The sequence below is a fragment of the Salvelinus fontinalis genome, unplaced genomic scaffold (genome assembly GCF_029448725.1).
Source record: "Salvelinus fontinalis isolate EN_2023a unplaced genomic scaffold, ASM2944872v1 scaffold_0005, whole genome shotgun sequence".
Classification (NCBI taxonomy): domain Eukaryota; kingdom Metazoa; phylum Chordata; class Actinopteri; order Salmoniformes; family Salmonidae; genus Salvelinus; species Salvelinus fontinalis.
In genome coordinates, this window is record NW_026600214.1 from 1,075,270 (window position 1) to 1,095,269 (window position 20,000).

General features: G+C 41.9%; 1 protein-coding gene across 1 annotated transcript in view; it reads right to left on the minus strand.

Moving 5' to 3' along the window:
- LOC129841974 (ankyrin-2-like) overlaps positions 1 to 20,000 on the minus strand; it is a 256,273-nt gene that overhangs the window by 129,385 nt on the left and 106,888 nt on the right. The window contains exons 8-13 of the mRNA XM_055910338.1: positions 17,630 to 17,653; positions 8,528 to 8,626; positions 7,813 to 7,911; positions 2,324 to 2,422; positions 1,429 to 1,626; positions 265 to 462 (exon numbers count right to left, since the gene is read on the minus strand). Of these exons, the coding sequence (XP_055766313.1) occupies positions 265 to 462; positions 1,429 to 1,626; positions 2,324 to 2,422; positions 7,813 to 7,911; positions 8,528 to 8,626; positions 17,630 to 17,653 (717 nt within the window). The remainder of the gene's footprint in view (positions 1 to 264; positions 463 to 1,428; positions 1,627 to 2,323; positions 2,423 to 7,812; positions 7,912 to 8,527; positions 8,627 to 17,629; positions 17,654 to 20,000) is intronic.

Below are 20,000 nucleotides of genomic sequence, written 5' to 3' on the forward strand. Positions count from 1 at the left end.
ACACAAGCATTTAGCTAGATACTATTGCTCTGTTGGAGCTAGGAACACAAGCATTTAGTTAGATACTATTGCTCTGTTGGAGCTAGGAACACAAGCATTTAGTTAGATACTACTGCACTGTTGGAGCTAGAAACACAAGCAATTAGCTAGATACTTCTGCACTGTTGGAGCTTGGAACACAAGCATTTCACTACACCCGTAATAACATCTGCTAAACACGTGTACATGACCGGTAACATTTGATTTGATTGTATCGGTACTGACGACGTTGCAGACGTCAGGCGAGGCACCGCTCTGCAGCAGCAGCAGCACCATGTTGAGGTGACCCATGAAGGCTGAGACGTGGATGGGGGTCAGACCAGACTCCGTGACGGCCTGGATGGAGGCTCCGTATTTCACCAGCAGCTCCATCACCTTCACCCGGTTCTTCTTGCAGGCGATGTGCAGCGGAGTGAACCCGTTCTGAAACACACAGAAACACACACAGCAACGTTGGGAAAACATTCAAAGAACTTAACTGTTGTATTAGGCCTGTACTAGTGTGTGTGTGTGTGTGTGTGTGTGTGTGTGTGTGTGTGTGTGTGTGTGTGTGTGTGTGTGTGTGTGTGTGTGTGTGTGTGTGTGTGTGTGTGTGTATTAGGTCTGTACAAGTGTGTGAGTGTGTTAGGTCTGTACTAGTGTGTGTGTGTGTGTGTGTGTGTGTGTGTGTGTGTGTGTGTGTGTGTGTGTGTGTGTGTGTGTGTGTGTGTGTGTGTGTGTGTGTGAGAGCCCTAACGTTGGTCTGTACCAGTGTGTTAGTGGGTATAGGAGCGTTAGGTATTACCAGAGCCCTAACGTTGGTCTGTACCAGTGTATTAGTGGGTAGAGGAGCGTTAGGTATTACCAGAGCCCTAACGTTGGTCTGTACCAGTGTATTAGTGGGTATAGGAGCGTTAGGTATTACCAGAGCCCTAACGTTGGTCTGTACCAGTGTATTAGTGGGTAGAGGAGCGTTAGGTATTACCAGAGCCCTAACGTTGGTCTGTACCAGTGTATTAGTGGGCATAGGAGCGTTAGGTATTACCAGAGCCCTAACGTTGGTCTGTACCAGTGTATTAGTGGGTATAGGAGCGTTAGGTATTACCAGAGCCCTAACGTTGGTCTGTACCAGTGTATTAGTGGGCATAGGAGCGTTAGGTATTACCAGAGCCCTAACGTTGGTCTGTACCAGTGTATTAGTGGGTATAGGAGCGTTAGGTATTACCAGAGCCCTAACGTTGGTCTGTACCAGTGTATTAGTGGGTGTAGGAGCGTTAGGTATTACCAGAGCCCTAACGTTGGTCTGTACCAGTGTATTAGTGGGTATAGGAGCGTTAGGTATTACCAGAGCCCTAACGTTGGTCTGTACCAGTGTGTGTGTGTGTGTGTGTGTGTGTATTAGATCCGTACCAGAGCCCTAACGTTGGGGTTGGCCCTCTTGTCCAGCAGCAGCTTGGTGACTCTGTAGTGACCACAGTGGGCGGCGACGTGCAGCGCCGTCAGGTAGTCCAGGGTGACATCATCAACAGGCGCCTTGTGCTGCAGCAGGTGTTTGACGCACTCCACATGGTCTCCCTGGGCCGACATGTGAAGGGGGGAGAGACCGTTCTATAGGGGGGAGGGGAGAGAGGGGGAGAGAGAGGGAGAGAGAGGGGGAGAGAGGGAGGGGTAGAGAGAGGGAGGGGAGAGAGGGGGAGAGAGAGGGAGAGAGGGGGGAGAGAGGGGGGAGAGGGAGAGAGAGGGGGAGAGAGAGGGAGAGAGAGGGAGGGGGAGAGGAGGGGGAGAGAGCGTAGGACGGAGAGAGAGAGAGGGAGGGGGAGCGGAAGAGAGGGGGAGAGGGAGAGAGCGTAGGAACGAAGGTGGAGGGAGGGGGAAGAGAGAGGGAGGGAGGGAGGAAGAGGGAGGGAGGGGAGGGTGGAGAGAGGGAGAGAGAGGAAAGGAGAGAGTATACTTTTTGTTAGATTTTCTGATACTCCGTTCTGTAACAGTTTACTTGAAGAGTTCTTCCTGACTCCATAACAGTGTCTCAACAAAACCATGTGAAATAATGTGTGTGCTTTGTGTGTGTGTGTGTGTGTTTGTTTGTATATACTGTATGCATGTGTGTGTGTGTGTGTATTTGGTGTGTGTGTGTGTGTGTGTGTGTGTGTGTGTGTGTGTGTGTGTGTGTGTGTGTGTGTGTGTGTGTGTGTGTGTGTGTGTGTGTGTGTGTGTGTGTGTATTTGGTGTGTGTGTGTGTGTGTGTGTGTGTGTGTGTGTGTGTGTGTGAGTGTGTGTGTGTGTGTGTGTGTGAGTGTGTGTGTACCTTGGTCCTAGCCAGTATGGGTGCTCCTCTCTCCAGCAGCAGTTCTATGGCGGGGTCATGTCCACTCCGCGCTGCACAGTGTAGAGGGGTGAGGCCGTCCTGAGACACACACACACACACACACACACACCACACACACACAAACACACAAACACACCCACACACCACACACCACACACCACACACACACACACACACACACACACACACACACACACCACACACACACACACACACACACACACACACACACACACACACACACACACACACACACACACACACACACACACACACCACACACACACCACACACACACACACACACACACACACACCACACACACACACACACACACACACACACACACCACACACACACACACACACACACACACACACACACACACACACACACACACACACACACACCACACACACACACACACCACAAAAACGTGCATAAGTATCCCTTTTCAAGACTGTGTCCAACAGCAGGTGGAGCCAGAGGGATGAAACATGTAATACATTTGTAGGTAGAGAGAGAGAGAGAGAGAGAGAGAGAGAGAGAGAGAGAGAGAGAGAGAGAGAGAGACAGAGAGAGAGATAGAGAGACGGGGAGAGAGAGAGATAGAGAGACAGGGAGAGAGAGAGAGTCAGTCAGCTGGTGTTGGAGCTCACCAACCAAGCTGACACCAGCACTGCTTCAAAAGAAAGAATTCCAATAAACAAAATCATGAACCAATCAAAGGACTCATATATACAACATTGGAAAAATGAAACAAAATCCCAAAGCCGACTAAATTGCTATCTGACCCTAAACAGAGAATATGAATTGGCTGAATATCTCTACTCTGTCAGAGATACGAAGCAGAGACAGATTCTTACCAAGTACAGGCTGAGTGACCACCGATTGGCAATAGAAACCGGCAGACATAAAAAGACATGGCTACCCAAAGAGGAGCGTGTTTGTGGTCACTGCACGACTGGGGAGGTCGAGACAGAGATGCACTTTCTCCTTTACTGTGATAAATATTCCTCACCAAGAGATTCATTATTCACAGAAATGTCTACATTTATTCCAAATTTTAACTTATTAAACCCAGAGGAAAAGCTAAAAATACTCATGGGCGTAGGAGCAATGGCTCCTCTTGCAGCCAAATATGTATTTGCCTGCCATAACCTGAGGGACACTGAATAATAACATCTGCATAGTAAGCAGTAACTTACTTATTATTACTATTATTGTTATTACTGTTATTGTTATTACTATTATTATTGTTGTTTATCATTCCAAGTAGTAATGGTATGGGTGGTAATGGTAATGATAGCAGTTTAATGATGGTGGTGGTGGTAGTAGTGGTATGGGTGGTAATGGTAATGATAGCAGTTTAATGATGGTGGTGGTGGTAGTGGTGGTATGGGTGGTAATGGTAATGATAGCAGTTTAATGATGGTGGTGGTGGTAGTAATGGTATGGGTGGTAATGGTAATGATAGCAGTTTAATGATGGTGGTGGTGGTAGTAGTGGTATGGGTGGTAATGGTAATGATAGCAGTTTAATGATGGTGGTGGTGGTAGTGGTGGTATGGGTGGTAATGGTAATGATAGCAGTTTAATGGTGGTGGTGGTAGTAGTGGTATGGGTGGTAATGGTAATGATAGCAGTTTAATGATGGTGGTGGTGGTGGTAGTGGTATGGGTGGTAATGGTAATGATAGCAGTTTAATGATGGTGGTGGTGGTGGTAGTGGTATGGGTGGTAATGGTAATGATAGCAGTTTAATGATGGTGGTGGTGGTAGTAATGGTATGGGTGGTAATGGTAATGATAGCAGTTTAATGATGGTGGTGGTGGTGGTAGTGGTATGGGTGGTAATGGTAATGATAGCAGTTTAATGATGGTGGTGGTGGTAGTAGTGGTATGGGTGGTAATGGTAATGATAGCAGTTTAATGATGGTGGTGGTGGTAGTAGTGGTATGGGTGGTAATGGTAATGATAGCAGTTTAATGATGGTGGTGGTGGTAGTAGTGGTATGGGTGGTAATGGTAATGCTAGCAGTTTAATGATGGTGGTGGTGGTAGTAGTGGTAATGATGATAGTAGTTGTAGTACCGATGTAATGGTGAAGATGACCGTTGTTTAGTTATAAGTTAGTTATAGTTTCATTTTTTTATTTCATTATATTCGATTATTGACTGTTACCATTTTATTGTTACTATTTTTATATTTAATTTTGTATTATTATTTACTGCCATTCTATATTATTATTTGTCATTGTTTATAATTTTATTACAATGTATATTGTATACATTGTTGCTTTGGCAATATTGAAAATGTTTTTCATGCCAATAAAGCAGCTTGAATTTGAATTTGAATTTGAGAGAGAGAGAGAGAGAGAGAGAGAGAGAGCGAGAGAGAGAGAGAGAGAGAGAGAAAGAGAGCGAGACAAAGAGAGAGACAGAGGGAGACAGAGCCAGAGAGAGAGAGAGAGAGAAGGGGAGAGAGAGAGAGAGAGAGAGAGAGAGAGAGAGAGAGAGGGAGAGAGAGATGGGGAGAGAGAGAGAGAGAGATAGAGAGAAGGGGAGAGAGGGAGAGAGAGAGAGAGAGACAGAGACCATCTACCCTGTCACACCACCATCTACCCTGTCACACCACCATCTACCCTGTCACACAACCATCTACCCTGTCACACCATCTACCCTGTCACACCATCTACCCTGTCACACCACCATCTACCCTGTCAAACCACCATCTACCCTGTCACACCATCTACCCTGTCACACCACCATCTACCCTGTCACACAACCATCTACCCTGTCACACCATCTACCCTGTCACACCATCTACCCTGTCACACCACCATCTACCCTGTCAAACCACCATCTACCCTGTCACACCACTATGTACCCTGTCACACCACTATCTACCCTGTCACAACACCATCTACCCTGTCACACCATCATCTACCCTGTCACACCACTATCTACCCTGTCACACCACCATCTACCCTGTCACACCACCATCTACCCTGTCACACCACCCTCTACCCTGTCACAACACCCTCTACCCTGTCACACCACCATCTACCCTGTCACACCACCATCTACCCTGTCACACCACCCTCTACCCTGTCACACCACTATCTACCCTGTCACACCACTATCTACCCAGTCACAACACCCTCTACCCTGTTACACCACCATCTACCCTGTCACACTACCATCTACCCTGTCACACCATCTACCCTGTCACACCATCTACCCTGTCACACCATCTACCCTGTCACACTACCATCTACCCTGTTACACCACCATCTACCCTGTCACACCACCATCTACCCTGTCACACCACCATCTACCCTGTCACACCATCTACCCTGTCACACTACCATCTACCCTGTTACACCACCATCTACCCTGTCACACCACCATCTACCCTGTCACACCACCATCTACCCTGTCACACCACCATCTACCCTCTCACACCACCATCTACCCTGTCACACCACCATCTACCCTGTCACACCCTCTACCCTGTCACACCACCATCTACCCTGTCACACCACCATCTACCCTGTCACACCACCATCTACCCTGTCACAACACCATCTACCCTGTCACACCATCTACCCTGTCACACCACCATCTACCCTGTCACAACACCATCTACCCTGTCACACCATCTACCCTGTTACACCACCCTCTACCCTGTCACACCACCATCTACCCTGTCACACCACCATCTACCCTGTCACACCACCATCTACCCTGTCACACCCTCTACCCTGTCACACCACCATCTACCCTGTCACACCACCATCTACCCTGTCACACCACCATCTACCCTGTCACAACACCATCTACCCTGTCACACCATCTACCCTGTCACACCACCATCTACCCTGTCACAACACCATCTACCCTGTCACACCACTATCTACCCTGTCACACCATCTACCCTGTCACACCACCATCTACCCTGTCACACCATCTACCCTGTCACACCATCTACCCTGTTACACCATCTACCCTGTTACACCATCTACCCTGTCACACCACCCTCTACCCTGTCACACCACCATCTACCCTGTCACACCACCATCTACCCTGTCACACCACCATCTACCCTGTCACACCACCATCTACCCTGTCACACCACCATCTACCCTGTTACACCATCTACCCTGTCACACCACCATCTACCCTGTCACAACACCATCTACCCTGTCACACCACCATCTACCCTGTCACACCACCATCTACCCTGTCACACCACTATCTACCCTGTCACACCACCATCTACCCTGTCACACCACTATCTACCCTGTCACACCATCTACCCTGTCACACCACCATCTACCCTGTCACACCATCTACCCTGTCACACCATCTACCCTGTTACACCATCTACCCTGTTACACCATCTACCCTGTCACACCACCCTCTACCCTGTCACACCACCATCTACCCTGTCACACCACCATCTACCCTGTCACACCATCTACCCTGTCACACCACCATCTACCCTGTTACACCATCTACCCTCTCACACCACCATCTACCCTGTCAAAACACCATCTACCCTGTCACACCACCATCTACCCTGTTACACCATCTACCCTGTTACACCATCTACCCTGTCACACCACCATCTACCCTGTCACACCACCATCTACCCTGTCACACCACTATCTACCCTGTTACACCACCATCTACCCTGTTACACCACCATCTACCCTGTCACACCACCATCTACCCTGTCACACCACCATCTACCCTGTCACACCATCTACCCTGTCACACCACCATCTACCCTGTCACACCACCATCTACCCTGTCACACCACTATCTACCCTGTTACACCACCCTCTACCCTGTTACACCACCATCTACCCTGTCACACCACTATCTACCCTGTTACACCACCATCTACCCTGTCACACCACTATCTACCCTGTCACACCACTATCTACCCTGTCACACCACTATCTACCCTGTCACACCACTATCTACCCTGTCACACCACTATCTACCCTGTCACACCACCATCTACCCTGTCACACCACTATCTACCCTGTCACACCACCATCTACCCTCTCACACCACCATCTACTGTATATGGCCTTTTCATTACTTGTCATTCCTAACACCAACCAACCATAGAATCCCACATTCTATTTCCATGACTACGACAGTTCTCCATTCTGTCTCCATGACTACAACAGTTCTTCCAAGTGTTATGATCTAAAACGCAAATAAAATCCCAATATTTGGTCCAAAAAATGACAATCCCATTTTAGTGCAGCCCTGGGAGTGTTTTCAATCTGTCTCTCTCTCTCTCTCTGTGTGTGTGTGTGTGTGTGTGTGTGTGTGTGTGTGTGTGTGTGTGTGTGTGTGTGTGTGTGTGTGTGTGTGTGTGTGTGTGTGTGTGTGTGTGTGTGTGTGTGTGTGTGTGTGTGTGTGTGTGTGTGTGTGTGTGTGTGGTACTCACCCTGGTCTTGGCATCTATCTGAGCTCCTCTGTCCAGCAGTAGAGCCACCATGTTGGTGTTCCCTCTCTTAGAGGCCACATGGAGAGGAGTTATCCCATTCTATAGACACACACACACACACACACACACACACACACACAAGCACACACACACACACACACACACACACACACACACACACACACACACACACACACACACACACACACACACACACACACACACACACACACACACAGTGTCATATAATAATACTTATTAAGGGGGGATAAGAAGTGATGACAGTAGAACCTAGTAGAACTTCACAGTGTCCTACCCTACGTATTAAGTGATGACAGTAGAACTTCACAGTGTCCTACCCTACGTATTAAGTGATGACAGTAGAACTTCACAGTGTCCTACCCTACGTATTAAGTGATGACAGTAGAACTTCACAGTGTCCTACCCTACGTATTAAGTGATGACAGTAGAACTTCACAGTGTCCTACCCTACGTATTGGTCCCGTGTGGCTCAGTTGGTAGAGCATGGCGCTTGCAACGCCAGGGTTGTGGGTTCAATTCCCACGGGGGGACCAGGGTTCAAGTCCCACGGGGGGACCAGGATGAATATGTATGAACTTTCCAATTTTGTAAGTCGCTCTGGATAAGAGCGTCTGCTAAATGACTTAAATGTAAATGTATTAAGTGATGACAGTAGAACTTCACAGTGTCCTACCCTGGCGGTGAAGTCTATGGCTGCCCCTCGGTTGAGCAGGAGGGTGGAGACATTCACGTTGCCATAGTGAGCAGCGATGTGCAGGGGGGTAAACCCACTCTGTTAGGGGGAGGAGAGAGAGAGAGCGAGAGAGAGAGAGAGACAGATAGAGACAGAGAGAGAGACAGGGACGGGGAAACACAAAGAAAGAGAGATGAGAATCAGTTCAACTGCCAATCCAACAGAAGAAAGACAGACTCTTAGTTCATGCAGCATTCCCATGATGCACCACTACCGGAGAAAAAGAGCGATGAGGAAATAAAATCAAGAAAAGACAGGAAAGAGAAAGATAATGAATCAGTACAGTACAGACTACACTCTGTGGGCCCTATATAGTAGTGCACCATATAGGGTGCCATAGGGCTCTGGTCTAAAGTAGTGCACTATATAGGGGATAGGGTGCCATTTGAGCTGCAGATTTGAAGACACTAATCATGCGACTGTGAAAAAGAAACAAATAATCTATCATCTGAACAGAAAAACTAAGTGAGCCAAAGGTAGACCGGATGAGAGAGGAATGAGTCAGTGGTCTGGCAGAGAGCCACAGGTAGACCGGATGAGAGAGGAATGAGTCAGTGGTCTGGCAGAGAGCCAGGTCCTGGTCACGCGCATTCCACATGATATCGACTTGCGTTCCATTACTTCTAAAGACACAAAGGAATTCTCCGGTTGGAACGTTATTGAATATTTATGATAACAGCATCCTAAAGATTAATTCTATACTTAGTTTGACAAGTTTATTCGACCTGTAATATATCTTTTGGACGTTTTCGTCTGACGTTCGCCTGGACCTGCGCGAGCGTTTGGATATGTGTACTAAACGCGCTAGCAAAAGTAGCTACTTGGACATAAATAATGGACATTATCGAACAAAACAACAATTTATTGTGGAACTAGGATTCCTGGGAGTGCATTCTGATGAAGATCATCAAAGGTAAGGGAATATTTATAATGTAATTTCGTATTTCTGTTGACTCCAACATGGCAGAGAAATGTTGTTTCTATCTGAGCGCCGTCTCAGATTATTCCATGGGTTTGCTTTTTCCATAAAGATTTTGAAATCTGACACAGCGATTGCATTAAAAACAAGTGTATCGTTAATTCTATGTAAAACATGTATCATACATCAAAGTTTATGATGAGTATTTCTGTTATTTGTCGTGGCTCTCTGCAAATTCTCCGGATATTTTGGAGGCATTTCTGAACATGGCGTCAATGTAAATGGAGATTTTTGGATATAGATATGCACATTATCGAACAAAGAATACATGTATTGTGTAACATGATGTCCTATGAGTGTCATCTGATGAAGATCATCAAAGGTTAGTGATTAATTTTATCTCTATTTCTGCTTTTTGTGACTCCTCTCTTTGGCTGGGAAAATGGCTGTGTGTTTTTTGGACTTGGCGGTGATCTAACATAATCATATGTTGTGTTTTCGCTGAAAAGCATTTTTTTAGTCGAACACGATGGGTAGATTAAAAAGAAGTTTATCTTTCATTTGCTGTATTGGACTTGTTACACATTTAAAAAAAATATTTATGAATTTCCCACGCTGCCTTTTCAGAGGAATGTTGTCGAGGGGTTCCGCTAGCGGAACGTGTGTCCTCGAAAGGTTTTAAGTCTATAACACTAAATTAAGGCTATAACACTAAATTATGGCTATAACACTACATTAAGTTTATAACACTACATTAAGTCTATAACACTACATTAAGTTTATAACACTACATTAAGTCTATAACACTACATTAAGTCTATAACACTACATTACGTCTATAACACTACATTATGTCTATAACACTACATTACGTTTATAACACTAAATTAAGGCTATAACACTACATTATGTCTATAACACTACATTAAGTTTATAACACTACATCAAGTTTATAACACTACATTAAGTTTATAACACTACATTAAGTTTATAACACTACATTATGTCTATAACACTACATTAAGTTTATAACACTACATTAAACCTATAACACTACATTATGTCTATAACACTACATTAAGTTTATAACACTACATTAAGTTTATAACACATTATGTCTATAACACTACATTAAGTTTATAACACTACATTAAGTTTATAACACATTATGTCTATAACACTACATTAAGTTTATAACACTACATTAAGTTTATAACACTACATTATGTCTATAACACTACATTAAGTTTATAACACTATATTAAGTCTATAACACTACATTATGTCTATAACACTACATTATGGCTATAACACTACATTATGGCTATAACACTACATTAAGTTTATAACACTACATTATGTCTATAACACTACATTATGTCTATAACACTACATTAAGTTTATAACACTACATTACGTTTATAACACTAAATTAAGTTTATAACACTACATTAAGTTTATAACACATTATGTCTATAACACTACATTATGTCTATAACACTACATTAAGTTTATAACACATTATGTCTATAACACTACATTAAGTTTATAACACTACATTATGGCTATAACACTACATTATGTCTATAACACTACATTAAGTTTATAACACTACATTATGTCTATAACACTACATTAAGTTTATAACACATTATGTCTATAACACTACATTAAGTTTATAACACTACATTAAACCTATAACACTACATTATGGCTATAACACTACATTATGTCTATAACACTACATTAAGTTTATAACACTACATTATGTCTATAACACTACATTAAGTTTATAACACATTATGTCTATAACACTACATTAAGTTTATAACACTACATTAAGTCTATAACACTACATTATGGCTATAACACTACATTATGTCTATAACACATTATGTCTATAACACTACATTATGTCTATAACACATTATGTCTATAACACTACATTAATAAGACTATAACACTACATTATTTCTATAACACTACATTAATAAGACTATAACACTACATTAATAAGACTATAACACTACATTATGTATATAACACTACATTAATAAGACTATAACACTACATTATGTCTATAACACTACATTAATAAGACTATAACACTACATTATGTCTATAACACTACATTATGTCTATAACACTACATTATGGCTATAACACTACATTAAGTTAATAACACTACATTAAGTTTATAACACTACATTAAGTTTATAACACTACATTATGGCTATAACACTACATTATGTCTATAACACTACATTATGGCTATAACACTACATTATGTCTATAACACTACATTAATAAGACTATAACACTACATTAAGTTTATAACACTACATTATGTCTATAACACTACATTATGTCTATAACACTACATTAATAAGACTATAACACTACATTAAGTTTATAACACTACATTATGGCTATAACACATTATGTCTATAACACTACATTAATAAGTCTATAACACTACATTACGTCTATAACACTACATTATGGCTATAACACTACATTATGGCTATAACACTACATTATGTCTATAACACTACATTATGTCTATAACACTACATTATGTTTATAACACTACATTAAGTTTATAACACTACATTATGTCTATAACACTACATTATGTCTATAACACATTATGTCTATAACACTACATTAATAAGACTATAACACTACATTATGTCTATAACACTACATTAATAAGACTATAACACTACATTAATAAGACTATAACACTACATTATGTATATAACACTACATTAATAAGACTATAACACTACATTATGTCTATAACACTACATTAATAAGACTATAACACTACATTATGTCTATAACACTACATTATGTCTATAACACTACATTATGGCTATAACACTACATTAAGTTAATAACACTACATTAAGTTTATAACACTACATTAAGTTTATAACACTACATTATGGCTATAACACTACATTATGTCTATAACACTACATTAATAAGACTATAACACTACATTATGTCTATAACACTACATTATGGCTATAACACTACATTAAGTTAATAACACTACATTAAGTTTATAACACTACATTAAGTTTATAACACTACATTATGTCTATAACACTACATTAATAAGACTATAACACTACATTATGTCTATAACACTACATTATGTCTATAACACTACATTAAGTTTATAACACATTATGTCTATAACACTACATTAAGTTTATAACACTACATTAAGTCTATAACACTACATTATGTCTATAACACTACATTAAGTTTATAACACTACATTAAGTCTATAACACTACATTAAGTCTATAACACTACATTACGTCTATAACACTACATTATGTCTATAACACTACATTACGTTTATAACACTAAATTAAGGCTATAACACTACATTATGTCTATAACACTACATTAAGTTTATAACACTACATCAAGTTTATAACACTACATTAAGTTTATAACACTACATTAAGTTTATAACACTACATTATGTCTATAACACTACATTAAGTTTATAACACTACATTAAACCTATAACACTACATTATGTCTATAACACTACATTAAGTTTATAACACTACATTAAGTTTATAACACATTATGTCTATAACACTACATTAAGTTTATAACACTACATTAAGTTTATAACACATTATGTCTATAACACTACATTAAGTTTATAACACTACATTAAGTTTATAACACTACATTATGTCTATAACACTACATTAAGTTTATAACACTATATTAAGTCTATAACACTACATTATGTCTATAACACTACATTATGGCTATAACACTACATTATGGCTATAACACTACATTAAGTTTATAACACTACATTATGTCTATAACACTACATTATGTCTATAACACTACATTAAGTTTATAACACTACATTACGTTTATAACACTAAATTAAGTTTATAACACTACATTAAGTTTATAACACATTATGTCTATAACACTACATTATGTCTATAACACTACATTAAGTTTATAACACATTATGTCTATAACACTACATTAAGTTTATAACACTACATTATGGCTATAACACTACATTATGTCTATAACACTACATTAAGTTTATAACACTACATTATGTCTATAACACTACATTAAGTTTATAACACATTATGTCTATAACACTACATTAAGTTTATAACACTACATTAAACCTATAACACTACATTATGGCTATAACACTACATTATGTCTATAACATTACATTAAGTTTATAACACTACATTATGTCTATAACACTACATTAAGTTTATAACACATTATGTCTATAACACTACATTAAGTTTATAACACTACATTAAGTCTATAACACTACATTATGGCTATAACACTACATTATGTCTATAACACATTATGTCTATAACACTACATTATGTCTATAACACATTATGTCTATAACACTACATTAATAAGACTATAACACTACATTATTTCTATAACACTACATTAATAAGACTATAACACTACATTAATAAGACTATAACACTACATTATGTATATAACACTACATTAATAAGACTATAACACTACATTATGTCTATAACACTACATTAATAAGACTATAACACTACATTATGTCTATAACACTACATTATGTCTATAACACTACATTATGGCTATAACACTACATTAAGTTAATAACACTACATTAAGTTTATAACACTACATTAAGTTTATAACACTACATTATGGCTATAACACTACATTATGTCTATAACACTACATTATGGCTATAACACTACATTATGTCTATAACACTACATTAATAAGACTATAACACTACATTAAGTTTATAACACTACATTATGTCTATAACACTACATTATGTCTATAACACTACATTAATAAGACTATAACACTACATTAAGTTTATAACACTACATTATGGCTATAACACATTATGTCTATAACACTACATTAATAAGTCTATAACACTACATTATGGCTATAACACTACATTATGTTTATAACACTATATTATGTCTATAACACTACATTATGTCTATAACACTACATTAAGTTTATAACACTACATTATGTCTATAACACTACATTATGTCTATAACACATTATGTCTATAACACTACATTAATAAGACTATAACACTACATTATGTCTATAACACTACATTAATAAGACTATAACACTACATTAATAAGACTATAACACTACATTATGTATATAACACTACATTAATAAGACTATAACACTACATTATGTCTATAACACTACATTAATAAGACTATAACACTACATTATGTCTATAACACTACATTATGTCTATAACACTACATTATGGCTATAACACTACATTAAGTTAATAACACTACATTAAGTTTATAACACTACATTAAGTTTATAACACTACATTATGGCTATAACACTACATTATGTCTATAACACTACATTAATAAGACTATAACACTACATTATGTCTATAACACTACATTATGGCTATAACACTACATTAAGTTAATAACACTACATTAAGTTTATAACACTACATTAAGTTTATAACACTACATTATGGCTATAACACTACATTATGTCTATAACACTACATTAATAAGACTATAACACTACATTATGTCTATAACACTACATTATGTCTATAACACTACATTAAGTTTATAACACATTATGTCTATAACACTACATTAAGTTTATAACACTACATTAAGTCTATAACACTACATTACGTCTATAACACTACATTATGTCTATAACACTACATTATGTCTATAACACTACATTAAGTTTCTAACACTACATTAACAAGACTATAGCACTACATTATGTCTATAACACTACATTAAGTCTATAACACTACATTATGTCTATAACACTACATTATGTCTATAACACTACATTAAGTCTATAACACTACATTATGTCTATAACACTACATTATGTCTATAACACTACATTAAGTTTATAACACTACATTATGTCCATAACACTACATTATGTCTATTACACTACATTAAGTCTATAACACTACATTAATAAGACTATAACACTACATTAATAAGACTATAACACTACATTAATAAGACTATAACACTACATTATGGCTATAACACTACATTACGTCTATAACACTACATTAAGTTTATAACACTACATTACGTTTATAACACTACATTAAGGCTATAACACTACATTACGTCTATAACACTACATTATGTCTATAACACTACATTAAGTCTATAACACTACATTAACAAGACTATAACACTACATTATAGCTATAAAAAAATAGAAAGTAAATAACAGAGAATGTGATAATAAAGAAGTAAAATAAAGAGTAATATAAATAAATATAGACATATATATATAAAGAATAAAGAACAGGACAGTAAGCGACCAGCCACTACAGAGCTCTGTTAGACAGACGGGACAGTAAGGGACCAGCCACTACAGAGCTCTGTTAGACAGACGGGACAGTAAGCGACCAGCCACTACAGAGCTCTGTTAGACAGACGGGACAGTAAGCGACCAGCCACTACAGAGCTCTGTTAGACAGACGGGACAGTAAGGGACCAGCCACTACAGAGCTCTGTTAGACAGACGGGACAGTAAGGGACCAGCCACTACAGAGCTCTGTTAGACAGACGGGACAGTAAGGGACCAGCCACTACAGAGCTCTGTTAGACAGACGGGACAGTAAGGGACCAGCCACTACAGAGCTCTGTTAGACAGACGGGACAGTAAGGGACCAGCCACTACAGAGCTCTGTTAGACAGACGGGACAGTAAGGGACCAGCCACTACAGAGCTCTGTTAGACAGACGGGACAGTAAGCGACCAGCCACTACAGAGCTCTGTTAGACAGACGGGACAGTAAGCGACCAGCCACTACAGAGCTCTGTTAGACAGACGGGACAGTAAGCGACCAGCCACTACAGAGCTCTGTTAGACAGACGGGACAGTAAGCGACTAGCCACTACAGAGCTCTGTTAGACAGACGGGACAGACATTTATATATGGAAATATATATAAAAACAGATTGATATAAAAGCAGCTGTATGACAGAGTTAGAGGTATATATTATCCTCTTACCTTCCCATTCTGGGAGACATGGGGAGATTAAGATACATAGTTAAACAACCATACTAATATAATATATATAAATATTATCATGATATTATACTATAACCAACCATACTAATATAATATATATACATATTATCATCATATTATAATATAACCAACCATACTAATATAATATATATATAAATAGTATCATCATATTATAATATAACCAACCATACTTATAATATATATAAATATTATCATCATATTATAATATAACCAACCATACTAATATAATATATATAAATATTATCTTATTGACCAAATGGCACCCTATTCCCTGTGTAGTGCACTACTTTTGACCAGGTCCCACAGTGCACTATATAGGGAATAGGGTGCCATTTGAGAGGCACACTATGACAAACTACACAGGTATTGCAGAAAGGTGTTGGTGCCCTGTAAGATTTAATAAGTGAGTTCACATGTTGTGTTTCGTCAACTAGGTGACGTTTATTTTTGGTTTGTTAGTTCCTGACGTTAAAAACGCTGGCTGATAAGATAGAATAGTAACATACACAAAGCACAGATACAACTACAACAAAGGCTCTGTTTCATAGGGGAATTCTTGGAAAAAAAGACTTCCACACCAAAGAAACACACTCTTAAAGGTGTAAAACACTGTTTTACAAAAATCCTCAAAACAAATGAATTAAGTTGAAACATTCAGACATGCTCAGGACCATGAGGCTGTTACAACAAGACTATGTACTGGTCAAACACTCCAACAGACAGACAGACAGACAGACAGACAGACAGACAGACAGACAGACAGACAGACAGACAGACAGACGGGACAGACGGGACAGACAGACAGACAGACAGACAGACAGACAGACACTTGATGCTAGATGTAGAGTAGAGCAGGTCAGAGTCCATCATGCAGTATTTAACACAGGTCTGATGTCAACATAGGAACTACAGAGCAGTGCTAGATGGAGGTGAAGAAGGAAGAGGGGAGGAGGGGAGGGGTAGAATCAACATGTATACCTCTGTAGTTCTGTTAACCATCATCTGATAACGCCGCAGAGAGAGGAGAGGAGAGGAGAGGAGAGGAGAGGAGAGGAGAGGAGAGGAGAGGAGAGGAGAGGAGGACATGAGAGAGGAGAAGAGAAGAGAGGAGAGGAGGACATGAGAGAGGAGAAGAGAGAGGAGAGGAGGACATGAGAGAGGAGAAGAGAGAGGAGAGGAGGACATGAGAGAGGAGAAGAGAGAGGAGAGGAGGACATGAGAGAGGAGAAGAGAGAGGAGAAGAGAGAGGAGGAGGAGGAGGAGGAGGAAAGGAGGAGCGAGTTTGGTTGTTACACAGGGAACAGGGCAGGCAATGCATTATAAGACAAGATGACCTCACACCAAACCCCCCACACAGGATGCTGTCATGATCTGCAGACAGGTCACATGACAGATAAGTCTCCAGAATCACTTTTAAAGACACAGTATTGAAACAGAGAAACAGTGCATGCACGTCTGCCACCAACCCTCTTCTATCCTCCACCCCCTCTATCCCCCATCCACCCTCCATGCCCTCTATCCCCCATCCTCCCTCCACCCCCTCTATCCCCCATCCTCCCTCCACCCCCTCTATCCCCCATCCTCCCTCCATGCCCTCTATCCACCATCCTCCCTCCACCCCCTCTATCCCCCATCCTCCCTCCATGCCCTCTATCCCCATCCTCCCTCCATGCCCTCTATCCCCATCCTCCCTCCATGCCCTCTATCCCCATCCTCCCTCCGCCCCCTCTATCCCCATCCTCCCTCCACCCCCTCTATCCCCCATCCTCCCTCCACCCCCTCTATCCCCCATCCTCCCTCCACCCCCTCTATCCCCCATCCTCCCTCCATGCCCTCTATCCCCCATCCTCCCTCCATGCCCTCTATCCCCCCTCTATCCCCCATCCTCCCTCCATGCCCTCTATCCCCCATCCTCCCTCCATGCCCTCTATCCCCCCTCTATCCCCCATCCTCCCTCCATGCCCTCTATCCCCCATCCTCCCTCCATGCCCTCTATCCCCCCTCTATCCCCCATCCTCCCTCCATGCCCTCTATCCCCCATCCTCCCTCCATGCCCTCTATCCCCCATCCTCCCTCCATGCCCTCTATCCCCCCTCTATCCCCCATCCTCCCTCCACCCCCTCTATCCCCCATCCTCCCTCCATGCCCTCTATCCCCCATCCTCCCTCCATGCCCTCTATCCCCCCTCTATCCCCCATCCTCCCTCCACCCCCTCTATCCCCCATCCTCCCTCCACCCCCTCTATCCCCCATCCTCCCTCCATGCCCTCTATCCCCCCTCTATCCCCCATCCTCCCTCCATGCCCTCTATCCCCCATCCTCCCTCCACCCCCTCTATCCCCCATCCTCCCTCCACCCCCTCTATCCCCCATCCTCCCTCCATGCCCTCTATCCCCCATCCTCCCTCCACCCCCTCTATCCCCCATCCTCCCTCCATGCCCTCTATCCACCATCCTCCCTCCACCCCCTCTATCCCCCATCCTCCCTCCATGCCCTCTATCCACCATCCTCCCTCCACCCCCTCTATCCCCCATCCTCCCTCCATGCCCTCTATCCCCCATCCTCCCTCCACCTCCTCTATCCCCCATCCTCCCTCCATGCCCTCTATCCCCCATCCTCCCTCCACCCCCTCTATCCCCCATCCTCCCTCCACCCCCTCTATCCCCCATCCTCCCTCCATGCCCTCTATCCCCCATCCTCCCTCCACCCCCTCTATCCCCCATCCTCCCTCCACCTCCTCTATCCCCCATCCTCCCTCCACCCCCTCTATCCCCCATCCTCCCTCCACCCCCTCTATCCCCCATCCTCCCTCCATGCCCTCTATCCACCATCCTCCCTCCACCCCCTCTATCCCCCATCCTCCCTCCACCCCCTCTATCCCCCATCCTCCCTCCACCCCCTCTATCCCCCATCCTCCCTCCATGCCCTCTATCCCCCATCCACCCTCCGCCCCCTCTATCCCCCCTCTATCCCCCATCCTCCCCCCTTATCTCTCCTCCCCCCCTCTCCTCCCTCCATGCCCTCTATCCCCATCCACCCTCTGCCCCCTCTATCCCCCCTCTATCCCCCATCCTCCCCCCTTATCTCTCCTCCTCCCCTCTCCTCCCTCCATGCCCTCTATCCCCCATCCTCCCCCCTTATCTCTCCTCCTCCCCTCTCCTCCCTCCATGCCCTCTATCCCCATCCACCCTCCACCCCCTCTATCCCCCATCCTCCCCCCGTATCTCTCCTCCTCCCCTCTCCTCCCTCCATGCCCTCTATCCCCCATCCTCCCCCCTTATCTCTCCTCCCCCCCCATCCTCCCTCCGCCCCTCTATCCACCATCCTCCCTCCACCCCCTCTATCCCCCC